Source organism: Heteronotia binoei, chromosome 4 (assembly GCF_032191835.1).
Source record: "Heteronotia binoei isolate CCM8104 ecotype False Entrance Well chromosome 4, APGP_CSIRO_Hbin_v1, whole genome shotgun sequence".
Classification (NCBI taxonomy): domain Eukaryota; kingdom Metazoa; phylum Chordata; class Lepidosauria; order Squamata; family Gekkonidae; genus Heteronotia; species Heteronotia binoei.
The window spans coordinates 3,801,793-3,814,972 of NC_083226.1; the positions used below are offsets into that span (position 1 = coordinate 3,801,793).

Consider the following 13,180-nt stretch of genomic DNA (forward strand, 5'->3'; position numbering starts at 1 on the left):
TTTAAATCGATTCATCCTCCGGCTTGAAGCTAACAGAAATAAATACAGTGCCCACGGAACCGGTCCTCAAAGATGAACACTATATATATATAGATATATATATAGATAGATATATATATAAAAAGCTCAAGAACTCAATTTTGTGGGGTTTTTGTTGGTTTTTTTTAAGAAAGTCGTGTCTCTCGTTGGACCTGTGCCCCCCCCCGCCCGCCCGCCCCTCTGGCGTCTCCCACCCCCCCCCCCGGGAAAAGCCGACAGGGGAGGCGAGCAAGAGGCGGCGGCGGCGGTGGTGGCGGCGGCGCGCACTCACTGGTATCCGAGGGCGGAGGCGGTGGTAAGTCTCTGCCCGTAGAGCGCGTAGGGGGAGTAGTAGGGTCCGGTGGCAGCGGCGGCGGCGGGCACTGGCAGGGGGGCGCCGGGGGCGGGCAGGGGGCTCTTGGAGTAGGGGTGGTAGCGGCTGCCCAGTCCGAGGGGGTGGTGGGGGCTGCGCAGGGCCAGGCTGGCGGGGCTGCCGCCCGGCGGGGCCGCCGAGGTGGGGATGTGCATGTGGCACGCCATGGCGGCGGCGGCGGCAGCGGCGGCCAGCGAGCCGGAGCCCGGGTAGCTGCCCAGGAGCTTGTCGGTGCCCGGGAAGGCGGTGTGCGTCCGCAGATGGCTGAGGAGCTCGTCGGAGGTGGCGAAGCGCTTGTCGCACGGCCCGTTGGCCGAGACCCAGTTGCAGATGTGGGGCTGGGGGTCGTTGGGCAGCATGAAGCCGTAGGGGTAGAGCGGGTGGCCGGCCAGGGCGGGCGGCGAGGAGTGGACGGCGTGGAGGGGGGCGGCGGCGGCGGCCGTCGGGTAGACCAGGGGGTAGCCGGCCTTGAGGGCTTGCTCGTGGGCGCACGAGGCGCTGGCTGCGGCGCCGGCGGCCAGCTGGCTGGCGCAGTGGTAGCTGAGGCAGTAGGGGTCGCGGCACAGGCTGGCCGTCATCACCGACGGGGGCGAGGCGCCGGCCAGGGGGCTGGAGCCCGCCGCCTTCCCGCAGCCCAGGCTGCCGGCCAGTTGCGCGCCCACGAGGCTGCCGGGCTTGCTGGGGTCCAGGGACACGCCGTGCGGCAGGAACTGCGGCGGGTAGCCCGCGTACGCGCCCGCGGCCAGCGCCCCCGGGTAGCTCATGCCCGCCGGCGGCAGCGGGAAGACGCTCTGGCCGGCCTTGTAAGGCGACACCGGCGCCACCAGGCCCGAGCCCAGCACCGACGACGACGAAGACGAGGAGCAAGAGGACGTGGCCGGGTTGCCGCCGCCGCCGCAGGACGTGTCGGACGAAGACGACGAGGACGAAGAGGACGACGAGGACACCGAAGAGGCGCCCGCCAGCAGTCCCTTGGCGCCGTCCTGCGCCTGGCTCAGCTCCGCCGCTGTAATCCCGCCGCCCAGCCGCGGCCCGTGGGCGCCCGACGCCTCCTTGGCGCAGCCCTCGCCCCCCGACGCCGACGCCCCGTCCTTCTTCTCGCCCTCCCCGCCGCTCTTGGCCTCGCCGCCGCCGGGCAGGAGGAGGCCGGGCGAGCAGGCCGAGGCGCCGGAGGTGGGGCTGCCTGTCCTTGGCGTGAACGGCTGGCAGGTGGCGCTCGGCACCCGAAAGCCCGACTTCTCGCCCGCCGCCGAGACGCCCCCGGAGGCCGCGCCCGTTCCGGCCGCCGACGGCTCCTTCTTGTCGGCGCCGGGCTTGGAGTAGGGCTTGAAGCTCGACTTATCGTCCACGCCGATGTCGCTCAGCTTCAGGGGGCCCGCCTTGGCCGACTCCTTGTCGCCACCGCCGCTCGACGCTACCGACGAGAGCTTGGAGGAGGGCGACGGGTCGGGCTTGCCGATCTGCGAGCAGGTCTGCGCCAGCAGGGCCAGCGGGCTCTTCTTGGCGTCCAACTGGACGTGGGGGGGAGGGAGAAGAAAGAGAAAGAACCGGTCAGAGCGCTGCCTGGAAGCCCGCCGACGCGGGGGGGGGGGGGAGTTCCCCAAGCGCCCCGATCCAGAAGCTCCGCGCCAACTTTCTGGCGCGCGCGCCGACCCTTCCCAAATCTGAATCCAGATCTTTATAAACGTGTCCAGCTCTACACGAGACGGCTCGGCCGCTGATTCACACGCATTCGCTACTGCCCACCCCCTCACATACTGCAACCAGCCCCGTCGCTATCCGGTGGGGGGATTGTCTCTTTCTCTCTCTGCCTCCCCCTCCCCACCTTCAATCCAGCACAGCGAACTCTGTTTCCAAGCGGACCCTCAAAGTGGTGCGGGGGCTGGGAGGATGGGCAGAGAACGCCCCCCCTTCCTCTACCCCCTCCCCTGCTTCAGGACAACCCCCCCAGCACCATCTGCAACCGCACCCCCCCACCTCCTACAGCTCCGCCAAGATCTGGGGGGGGGGCGGGATTGGGGCGTTTTAAGAGCCGGCCTCCCCAAGCGGATTCCGGGGTATGGCACCTTCCTGCGGGGGGTGGGATAAAGGGTGCGAGGCTGGGCCGGCGACGGAGCTCCCCAGAAAGAAACCGCGTCTCCATAGCTGGTGGGGCGCGCGTGCGTGCGTGTGTGTGTGTGAGGGGGGTAGAAATATCAGAAGCCGGGCCCCCGCGCCCCTCCCCGGGACTCCCACTTACCTCGATGGGGCTGACAGGGGTGGAGGGCAAGGGCTGGAGGTACTCGGGGTGCAGGATGTGTCCCGTCCGCGCCGTCAGCATCTTGAGGACTCGGATGGGCAGGCGGCTGGCCTGGCGGAGGGGGTCGGAGGGGGGCACGGCGTGCAGGAAGGCCTGTCCCGGGGCCGGGCTGGCGGCGGGTGCGCTGTGCCAGGCGGGCTGGGGGCCGCCTCGGAGCTGCTGCGGTTGCTGCTGCTGCTGGTGCTGCGCGCTTCTTCGGAGTGCAGAGCGCGGGGGGGGCGTACTCATGACCCAAGGGCTCGCATGAAAGCGGGCGGGCGGGGAGGCGGGCGCCGCGCCGGGCGCGCTGCTCGGGCGCCGCAACCGGGAGCGCCCCGCGGGGGCGTGCAGCGAGAGGGGCGCGCCGAAAGTGACCCCCCCTCTGTTCCCGCGCGCGCTGGCAGGCCGGAGATCCGCGCCCAGGATTCGGAGCTGCGGCGGGTCCCCCTCCCGGCGGCGGAGAAGCGGCTCCGCTGGGCCCCGAGGGGGCGGGCGGGCGTCGCCGCTGTCCCCTCTCGCCCGGGCCTCTCTCGGCCGCAGCCGCCGCCCCTGCTGGCTGGCTGGCTAGCTGGCTGGCCGGGCGGGCTGCCTTCCTCCTCTTCCTGCTGCCGGTGCTTGCGAGGCGCTGGCTGCCCTGGCCGGCCGGGATCTGGCGGAGCCGCGCACTTCAAAAGCCGCTGCCTTCGTGGGGAGATTAAAGCCGTTGCCGCCTTCCAATCAAATGGGACCCCGAGGTGATTGGAGGGTCAAGGGGATGTGACGTCACCGGCCCTGGCAGGGGCTTCTCCGCCCTCCCCGCTCCCCGCCAGCCGGGCTCTCCGCCTCCGTCTCCTCCCCCCCCACCCCCTTTCTGGAGGCGGCGTCCTCCTGCCCAACGCGCTGGCGAGGGCGATTCTCTGGTGCTTCCAGCTCTCCCCCTCCGGCTTCCAGCTTCCCGCTGCCTCCCCGGACGGGGCTCCTCAGGACCTGGGGCCACAAAGCGACCACGTCGGTGCCAAGGGCGAAACTGGCCCCGAGAGACCGCTTGGCTCGCCTCTCCTTGTTGCTGAGGGCGCACAAAGGCCAGCCGCGAAGGCAGCTTTCCGCCGCTCCGAAGCGCACGGACGGGGCGGTCTGCCCGCCTGTTTTCCTCTCTCCCCACCTAGCCAGCTGCCGGGGCCTCCAGGGGGCCAACCCCCCCTCCTTTCCCCGAAACGAAAGGCACCAAACTCCGCCTCGCCCCCCCTTCAAGCCGGAGTCAAACCGCTCTCCAATCGGAACGGCGGACGGACGGGGGAGGCGGCGGCTCCGGGCCCGGATTGGGCGAGGCGCGCGCCACGGGATCGTCGCGGCCCGCCCCCTCGCGGCCAGCCCGCCCCCTCCCTCGTTCTGTGCCTCCGGAGGGGGGGTGAAGGAGGAGAGAAGTCTCTCTCCCCTCTCCTTCATCAGCTGTCAATGCTCCCCAACCGCAATCAATCAGTTATTTGTCAGCCCCTGTCAATCCGCCCTTGATTTATGTCAGGTTTTGTTGCTGATTACAAGCCTGGTGCGACTTGAAGGGAGGAAGAAAGGAAGGAACGCGCGGGCGGGGACGGGAGCGGGGGGCGCCGGCGCAGAGACCGGCAGACCCACCGACCAGGCGGGCAGCGGCCTCCCTGCAAAAGGCGCCCTTCCCAGCGCCTTGCAGCCGAGGCCGTCGCTTCCCTGGCCGGCCGGACCAAGGGCCGGCTGGCTCCCTTCTTGCAGCCTCCCCGGGCTTTCGAGGGTCCCGATTCTCTTGTCTGTCTTTCTCCCCCTTTATCTCCTCTTCCGGAATCCGGTTCGTTCCAGCCCCGGGGAGGTCACCGCTTGGAAACACAGAAGACGCGCGGAGTAATAACCCCGCGGCTGGGAGTGGGGTGCCGCCCAGCTTCCTGGGCCGGGGAGCAAATCCAGACTTCGGGCCGCCTCGGCCTGTCTCAAGCGGGGCTCTGACTCGGCGATTCGCAGCGGGATCCTAAACAGAGCAGCGCTCTCGGAGCTCTGTTTAGGATGCCGCCGCCAGGCTCCGGAACCGGCCGCCGGCTTCGCGCGCCCCAGGCGCACAGAGGGTCTGCTCGCGCTCCAGAGGCTTCCTCCTGAGTAAAGAGGCCCAGGCTCGGGGGCTCGGCGTGTTTACCAGGGGGAAGAAGGTTGGCTGACCCCGCTAGCAGATGCGGGGGGGGGGGGAGACGCGAGTTGATTTATTTGCGGGTTGGGGGGGATGGAGAAGAGGCAGGCGCATTATTGAAATGTTATCGCCAATCCGTCTCCCGATCGGCTGGCGCGGCGGAATGTTTAAACCGAGATGACGAGTGACTCGCAGAGCGGCCCCTGGATGGCCAAGGCCCGACAGCAGCTCGCAGGGTGGAGAACAAGAAGCGGGGGGGGGGGGCGAGAGCGAGCGAGAGAGAGGAGGAGAGAGAGGCCTTCGATCCGAGCGCTCTTGAACCCCGCACCGCCGCCTTGATCCCGCACCGCGCCGACCCCCTTGAGCGGTGCCCCCCCAAACACAGGCTCCGAAGACTGTAAAAGGCACGCCCCCCCCCCTACGCCCGGCTCCCAGAGGCTGGAAAGCCGGGCTGGGCGCTTGGCGAACTTCCCGACAGATCGTGCCCCAGGCTGAGCCCGGGGGAAGGGGAGAGAGATGCGGCGCCCAGGCCAGTAAACCCGCTAGGGTTCGCGTTATCCTGCCAGGGCGTCCCAGCTGGGTCTTCGGGGACAAGGCGCCCCGCCTGGTCCCTTTTAGCCCACTGCAGCCCAGCCCACCCGGGGAGCCAAAACCTCCGGAGAGCGCGCCGCCGGCTTCGAGGACTCTGGAAGGATCGACTCCTTTGTCTCTTCGGTTAGGTGGAAGGTTGCGCGCGGGGGGCTCGAATCCGCTGCCCAGAACTTGGTTTTTCTTTCCACTTAGGGGGGGGGGGGGAATCTATAGTATGTTTTATTTATATTTTCGGAGAAAGAAAGAAAGAAAGAAAGAAAGAAAGAAATTTTTTTCTTTGGTTTCGGGTCTGACCCGGTGGCGTCACCAAGGCGTCTTCGACCGCAGATAGGAAACACCTCTAACCAGTGGCGAACCAGCGAAGAGGGGCTTGCGGGGTCCCTGGCCGATTTGGGAACTGGAATCCTCCGCCACTCAAAGGCCAAAAGGAAGGGAAAACAGGGGGGCGGGGAGACCCTTTCCTTGATTCCCCTCTTCTAAAGAGGGACGCTTTATCTGGTGGTTTGGCCCGGCGAGGTTCAGCTCCTTGGGAAGGCGGTTCAGAGCTGCCCCCCAGGAAAAGTCAAAACTTTTTTGGCTTTCGCACTCAATCTTGACAACATCCCGAATATAATTTTTATTTCGAAGAGAGTTCCCTGAGTGTCCACGTGAATATAAAAAGAATGATCACAGCAGCGGCGGCACCAAGTTCGAGAGCGGCGGCACCTGGAGCAAAGAGCGCAAAAATAGGAAATCTGTCTTTTGAAACGCCCGAAGCTCTTTGCGTTCTCCATACCGTGTTGGCCTGGGGGCTTGTGTTATGACGACCCCCCTCATCGGAGCGGCTTGCTCTCGACGCACTGGTGGCGGGGCGGCTACAACCAAGCCCTGTTTACTCGGGAGTAAGCCCAACTGTATTCAGTGGAATAATCGAACAGCAGAACTGAAGTCAGCGCAGAGCCAACATTATTTCGGCCTCGGGGATGTCTCGATTTCGTTGGAAGACAAGGGATCAGACCTCCCCCCCCCCAAGAAAGTCGCATTTCCCCCCTCCCCATTTTCAGTGGGGCGTCCGCGGAAGAGCTCCCTGAGGAAGGCGATTCCGAAGAAATTTCGGGCTTACTTTGAAAGAAATCGGAGACCCCCCCCCCCCTTCCGCCCCCACACCATTGGCGAAGGCGTCTTGAGATGCGCCCTGGGTTCTAATCCTGCCTCGATCAACGTCACGAAGGAGACCGCCCATTTGTCTCCAGGATTTCGGGCAGGGGGGGTGTCCCAGGGACTGAATCGTGGGGGAAAGACTCGAAAATGCATTTTACGATTGAATCCCCCCCCCTCCGCCACAAATTCTCTTTCTTGAGGTGCCAAGTCCCATTTGTTAACTGGAAGGCAGAAGAGAGAGAGAGAGAAAGAAAGAAAGAAAGAAAGAAAGAAAGAAAGAAAGAAAGAAAGAAAGAAAGAAAGAAAGAAAGAAAGAAAGAGAGAGAGAGAGAGAGAGAGAGAAAGAAAGAAAGAAAGAAAGAAAGAAAGAAAGAAAGAAAGAAAGAAAGAAAGAAAGAAAGAAAGAAAGAAAGCTCTGCGGGGGGGGGGCAGGCGAGGGCTGGCGAACAGCTGTTTCCCTTCCAAGGCGGGGGGGGGGGGGGGTTCTGGGGCCGCCTTTCTCCTGCCTCCCAGGGTGAAAAGGCTCCTCCAAGATTAATGGTCTTCTTGAGGAAGAGCGAGATGCCGGAAGAATTCCCACCCCCCTTTGGGAGAGCCGCCGGGAGGGGGGGAATCAAAGGTGGTCCCCGGGACACGTGTAGAACAAGTGGCGTCTTGACGTGCCGAAAAGCAACCGCGAGAGAGGAAGGCAGGGAGCGCTTGGGGGCTGCGGGGTGGGCGGGAGGAGGCAGGGTTTTCCGCTCCAGGACGCCGGACGATGCAGCAACTTCAGAAGGATCGCGGTCCGCCGGCGGAGCCTTTGAAGTGAGGGGTCTGCATCTCTTATGAACCCAGCCAAGGAATCTCCTAGGCTTGCATCGGATTCTTCTTCTTCCTCTTCCTTTTTTTCTCCTTCTTCCTCCTCCTCCCTCCTCCTTCTCTCAGCCGGCGGTGGGGGAAGCCAGGAGCGCGTCCTGAAGCCGCGGCCGTCGAGGGCAGGGGGCCCCTGTCCCGGGATCTGCCTCTCCACCTCCTCCCGGGGCGGCCAACCGCACCAGTCGGACGCTTCCTCCCCCTCCCGGTTTCCAGTGCAGCCTTCGCAGCACAGCTGGCGGAGGGACGGTGGGGGGAGGGGAAGGTGGCGATTCCTAATCAACTTCAGCTTCCCTCGGGGGAAAAAAAACCGGAGCCCCGCACCCATCGCCTAGCCAAGCGATTTTGACTTTTCAGGTCGCCCTGGTGACGGAGAGAGATTTCCTCCCCGAAGTATCCTTCACACACACACACACACACCCCAATAAAAGGGAGAAACGCAAGCCCTTGCTCTGGGGGTGGGGGGTGTTTGCAGTTCTCTGAAGGTGCAGAGCGGGCGACTTCATTAGCAAGTGCCAGTCGGCGCTTGCCTTCACCTACCGCTATTGGCAGGGATGTCAAGTCGATTTTATTTGCACACAATGGGGATGATTTATTTTTCAGCGAAGAAAGGGGGGCTAGGGAGACTCGAGGAGGGGGAGGGGAGGGGAGGGAGGGGGGCTTCTCCCGCCCGCCCCGTCCTCTTCGCTGTCGAGCCGGCTAATCCGAGCGGAGGCGGCGCGCCCGGGCGGGCGGCTTCTCTCGCCTCCTTCTCCTCCTTCTCCTTCTCCGAGGCGCGTCGCCTTTCATCTCGGCCGGGACAGAGGCACTCAATTAAAACCCGATCCGTTTGTAAGTAAATCAACGCCTATCAAAGTTGTCACATCAAACAAAACGATGATTATGGCGGGCCCGCCTCCCCTATTAATCTCCCGGCTCAAATAATCCGCTTGACAGGTCAGGCGGGGCGAGCTGCAAAACCCGGACGGAACCCAGGAGCGCCGCTTCTCCGCACCCCCCCTCCCCCCCGGCCCTAGACGGCCTCAGGGCCAGCCCCAGGGACTCCGCGTCTCTTTCCCTCGGGTCCCGGCCGGCCAAGGCGCTGCGGAGTCCGAGGCCGGGGTCTTTCGGAGCCAGGCTGCAACTCCAGGCGGGAGTGGGGGTAGGGTGTGTGTTTTGGTCCCTTTCCAAAAGAGCGGGAGGGGCAGGCAGGCAGGCAAACTAGGTTTTTGCCATGGGCACCGCGAGGGGGGGGGGGAGCCCAATTAGGCGCGCCCCACTTCCCGGCGCCCTAGGCAACCGCCTACTTTGCCTAGTGGGCTAGGCGGCCAAATATGTCCCCGCAAGGCTCCTGTGACGGTCCAGCCAGACGGTCGGAAATGGAGCCCACGAAGGGCAGGGATCGGGCCCCCTCCAACGCGCCGGCTCCGTCCTCCGGACCCGCGGCAAGGCAGAAGACTGACGGGCCATTGCTCGGGGCGGGGCGAGAAGGATCGAGCTGCCCATGGCTTCGCCACCCAAAGGACTCCTTCGCTAGAAGAAGGCGAGAAAGTCTCCAGCGCTTGGCCAGTGGGGTCGGTTGCTCGAGGGCTCGCAGAAAGGGGCTGAGGCCTGGGGAGTTTTGCGCGCTCCGCTCGGGCTGCAGCCGCCAGCTGCTCTTCTCCGGCAGGCAAAGGCCGGCCTTGGGGCTCCAGCCAGTCAGGGACGATTCAGGAGCAGCGGCCGGAGGACAGCCGGAGGCGCAAGGCCGCGCTCCTGCGAGCCCAGCCGCTGCTTCGGGGCTCCTCGCTCCCGCAGGGAGAAGCCGCCTCTCCGAGGCGTCCAGATCTCTCCCCACTCCCCGGGCATTTCTCCTGGCTCACCCGGCGCTTCCTTCCACCGGAGACTGAAACAGGTTTCACCCCTTCCAACTTGCCCTGGCGGGGCTCCGTCTCCAATTCAAAGGGCCTCCTTTCCGTTGTCCCCGCAGCAGTGCGTTTACGTGGCACCCCGAAAGCATGCGGCGCCCTGAGGCCTGCCCAGTTTCCTGCTGAATGTGAGCGTCGGCAACGTCGATTGGCCGCGGGAGAGACCCAAGGCCAGGGCCTGCCCTGCCCCCTCCGTCTGAAAGCTCCCCCCCCCCCCCCGCAGCGCTTGGGCCCACCACGGAGCCCTTTCCCGGTCCGGATAGCCGAGGCCAGAGCCGGGGAGAAAAGAGCCCGAGCGACTGGAGCCCGGATGGTGTGCCTTTCTGCTCCAGCCCTCAAGCGCATTCGGCTGCCTCCACGCGCGCTCTCCCGGACTCCCGAGAGCCGGCCCGAAGTCCGGGGGACAGTCCAGGAAGCAAGGAAGGAGTCAAGCCACCAGAACTCTGGGCGCAAACGGAAGAGATGCCACTGGCCCGCCCGCGCACTTGGCGTTGCGCCCTGTGCGGACTGGCTCTACAGGGCTGCTGCCGAAACACCCGAGGAGGGCGGCGTGGGGAGGGGGGGAAGGATGGCAGAAAGGAGGAGGAGAGAGGCGTCTAGCTGCAGGGGGTGGTGGTGTCGGGCGACCTTGGCAAGAAGAAAGCGCCAACTGAGCAACGCGACATAAGCAGCTTGGGGGGGGGGAGAAAACAGAGAGAGACAGAGAGAGAGAGAGTTACAGAGAGAGAGACAGAAAGACAGGCAGAGAGAGAGAGTCACAGAGAGACAGAGTCAGAGAGAGAGAGATACAGAAAGACAGAGACACACAGAGAGAGACAAAGACAATAACACACACAGAGAGAAAGACAGAGAGAGAGAGCCAGAGAGACAAGACACACAGAGAGAGACAGAGTCAGAGAGAGACAGAGACCCACAGAGAGACCGAGTCACAAGAGAGAGAGAGACAGGTGGAAAAGCGTTTGGGGAGGGTCCGGATCTCGACCCGCTCGGCTCGTCTGGATTTTGCAGCTATTCCCGGGCCCGTAGCTGTCTCCTCTCCTCTCCCCTCCGCTCCAGGTCCCCCCGTCCTCCCCCCCCCCAAAAAAAAAGAAATTAATTCCGCTGAAAGTGCATTTGTCACTTGGGGGACCGCACTTTTAGCGACGCGGGAAATAATTCACATCCGCGCTCATCAAGCCGGTCCCGGAGAAACGATGGATCATTTTTGGTTGAAGTCGCAGAAAAGGAGGAAGCGTGCGCGCGCGTGGGGGCGGCGGTGGGGTGGGGGTGGGGGTTTTGGTTTTCTTGCTGCGGCGTGGTCTATAACGATGCCATCTATACATGAAGAGGGGTGTCCGGATGATCAGAGTTTTGCAAATAAAAGCGAACCAAACGAGCAGTTGTGATGGATGCCGGGCGCTCCTGTTTTCCCGCCAGGCCTGTCACGGGCTGACACGAGGCGTGAATTATTAGGGCAGCGAAGGGCAGCCATAAATCCCCCGCGTCAGGCAAAAAAACTCTCTTTATTGTCTGCGTGATGGATGGGCCTCCGCTCCAGACACCAAAGACTCCGCAGCACCCTTAAATGGGAACACATTTTTGCGCGCCCATCACTCATGCTTTTTAAATAGAAAGTTTGAAATGCCTGCCCATATTTCACCGCCTTGACATATTTATGGAGCGCTCCCCCGCCATGCAAATGGAATTATGGGAAGCGCCCCGCCTGATATCTGGGGCAGGAGGGAGGGACGCCCCCTTTTAATCCTCGGGATTGAATCGCGCCGGGGTCGGCCAGAGAGGGAGAGCCCCTCCATCTCACCCCCACCCCCACCCCACTGCCTGGGTCTCTCCGGGTCGATAAGCGCAAACTGGGGCGCTCCTTCCGACAGCGCCAGAGCCCGCGGGGAGAGTCCGTTCCACCAGGAGGAGGAGGAAGAAGAAGAGGGAAAAGAGGAAGAAGAAAAAGAGGAGGAGGGGGAGCTAGAAGAGGAAGAAGAGGAAAAAGAAGAAAAAGAAAAAAAGAAGAGGAGGAGGAAGAAGAGGAGAAAGAAGAATAAGAAGAGGAAAAAGAAGAGGAAGAAGAGGAAAAATAAGAGGAAAAAGTAGAAAAAGAAGAGAAGAAGAAAAAGAAGAAGAGGAGGAAAAAGAAAAAGAAGAAGAGGAAAAAGAAAACCTATTTGCTGCGGATTCAGGAGTCCTCTCTATAGAATCAGCCGTCTTTTTTAAACTCACAAACACATACGCACATCTGTCTGTTTGTCCGTCGGTCCGTCCGTCGATAAATTCAATATATTTAAGGAGCCCCTCAAGAATTTATTTGCGGGGGGGGTAGATTGGAGGACGGATCCTGCGAGGCTGGGGAGGGAAAAAGGGGGTCTTCTTGTAGCGGCAGACTGGGGGGGGGGGCGCCGACCCAGCGCCCCTCTCCTGTCCTGCCTTTAAAAGGAAGCCAAAGAAAAGGCGTCGGTTGCGATCGAGGGGGGGGGGGAGCACGGGGAGGGGGGGCGCTCCGCAGACCTCCAGTGGGGGAGGAAGGGGCCGAGGCGGGGGCGCTTGGGTGTGGGAGTCCCCCTGCGGGGCTTCCTTCAGTCGCCTTCTTCCCTCCCCCCATTTCTTCCCCAGGTAGGCGACGTCCCCCCCACACCTCGTGGCAAAAGAACCCCCCTCCTCCCGGCTTGGGCATGGTGGGGGGAGCAGATAAGAGCCCCCCCCCCGCGTCCCTCAGCCGGGACTGGCGCCTTCCTCTTTTGGGGTGGAGGAAAGAGGGCGGGACTGTCTGTCTGTCAGGCCTGGGAAATCATAGAATCATAGAGTTGGAAGGGACTCAAGGGTCATCTAGTCCAACCCCCTTGGACTATCCGTGTTCCCTCTAAGCTGAGTGAGCTGAGCCAGCGCACAGATGTTTAGCCTCCAGCTCACACATTTTGGTCTTCCCTCAGGAAGGATGACCCCAGAGCTCCCCACTCTCATGCCAGCAGCTCACAAAGTAGAATTTTTGCTCACAAGACTGCAGCTTAGAGGGAACATGGGTTGGGATGGGGGCGAATCCAGGCAAGTTTCGCTCCGTTATGGGGGATGCCTGCGGCGGAGAGCAGCGCAGAAATCTCCCAAGAAGTGGGCTGCAAAGAAGGTCAGAAGATCCAAGTTCCCCTTCAGGTAGCCGTGGGAAGAAGAGGAGGGCGGAGGGTGTTGGAGGAGAACCTGTGCAGAGGTGTGTCTCCGTGGAAGGCCATGTAGGGAAGAGGGAGATGCCAAAGCAAGAAGAGGGGTCAGAGGGCAGCACTGAGGTTCAGAGGAAGAGGGGCATCTCAGTCACGGAGGTAACACCAATACACCCCTAGAAGAAGAAGAAGAAGATCTATACCTCACCCTTCTCCCTGAATCAGAGACTCAGAGCAGCGTACAATCTCCTATATCTTCTCCCTCCACAACAGACACCCTGTGAGGTGGGTGGAGCTGAGAGAGCTCTCACAACAGCTGCCCTTTCAAGGACAACTCTGCCAGAGCTCTGGCTGACCCAAGGCCATGCTAGCAGGTGCAAGTGGAGGAGTGGGGGATTAAACCCGGTTCTCCCAGACATGAGTCCGCACACTTCACCACTACACCAAACTGGCTCTCTAGAGTGATGTCACACCTCCCCCCCCAGTGCCCAGACATGCTCTCACTCCAGTAGGAACCACTTCTGGGGAGGGGGGGGGGATACCTGTCCCACAAGTTGTATTGCCCTTCAGACTGGCAGTAACCTTTATGGGTCTGGAGATTTCTGAGGCCTGATGTGGCTACCCACCCTCTGTCTGCTTTGTCATGTAGAATTTAGCTGCCAAAGTGTGGAATTCTTCAGATGCCAAAGAATGTCCGGGGTGGGGGAGGAGACTTGGCATGTAGACTTGGAGATCTCCTAGCTGTTTGGTAACTTGACCCAGTTTGGCCCCCAG

At 62.7% G+C, this 13,180-nt stretch overlaps 1 protein-coding gene across 1 annotated transcript; it reads right to left on the reverse strand.

Moving 5' to 3' along the window:
- Window positions 1-306: 306 nt before the first annotated feature.
- Window positions 307-2,918, reverse strand: ZNF503 (zinc finger protein 503). Its single transcript, XM_060236273.1, has 2 exons — window positions 2,631-2,918; window positions 307-1,902 (listed from the first exon to the last, which is right to left on the reverse strand). Exons 1-2 carry the CDS (start codon window positions 2,916-2,918, stop codon window positions 307-309), a joined length of 1,884 nt encoding a protein of 627 aa, XP_060092256.1.
- Window positions 2,919-13,180: the final 10,262 nt, after the last annotated feature.

What these genes read in the sequence shown, in the direction of transcription:
- ZNF503 (XM_060236273.1), bottom strand. Translation starts at nt 2,918, where the DNA reads ATGAGTACGCCCCCCCCGCGCTCTGCACTCCGAAGAAGCGCGCAGCAC. An exon ending in CCCCTGTCAGCCCCATCGAG is followed by an intron (nt 1,903 to 2,630) that starts GTAAGTGGGAGT and finishes CCCCACGTCCAG; the next exon opens with TTGGACGCCAAGAAGAGCCC.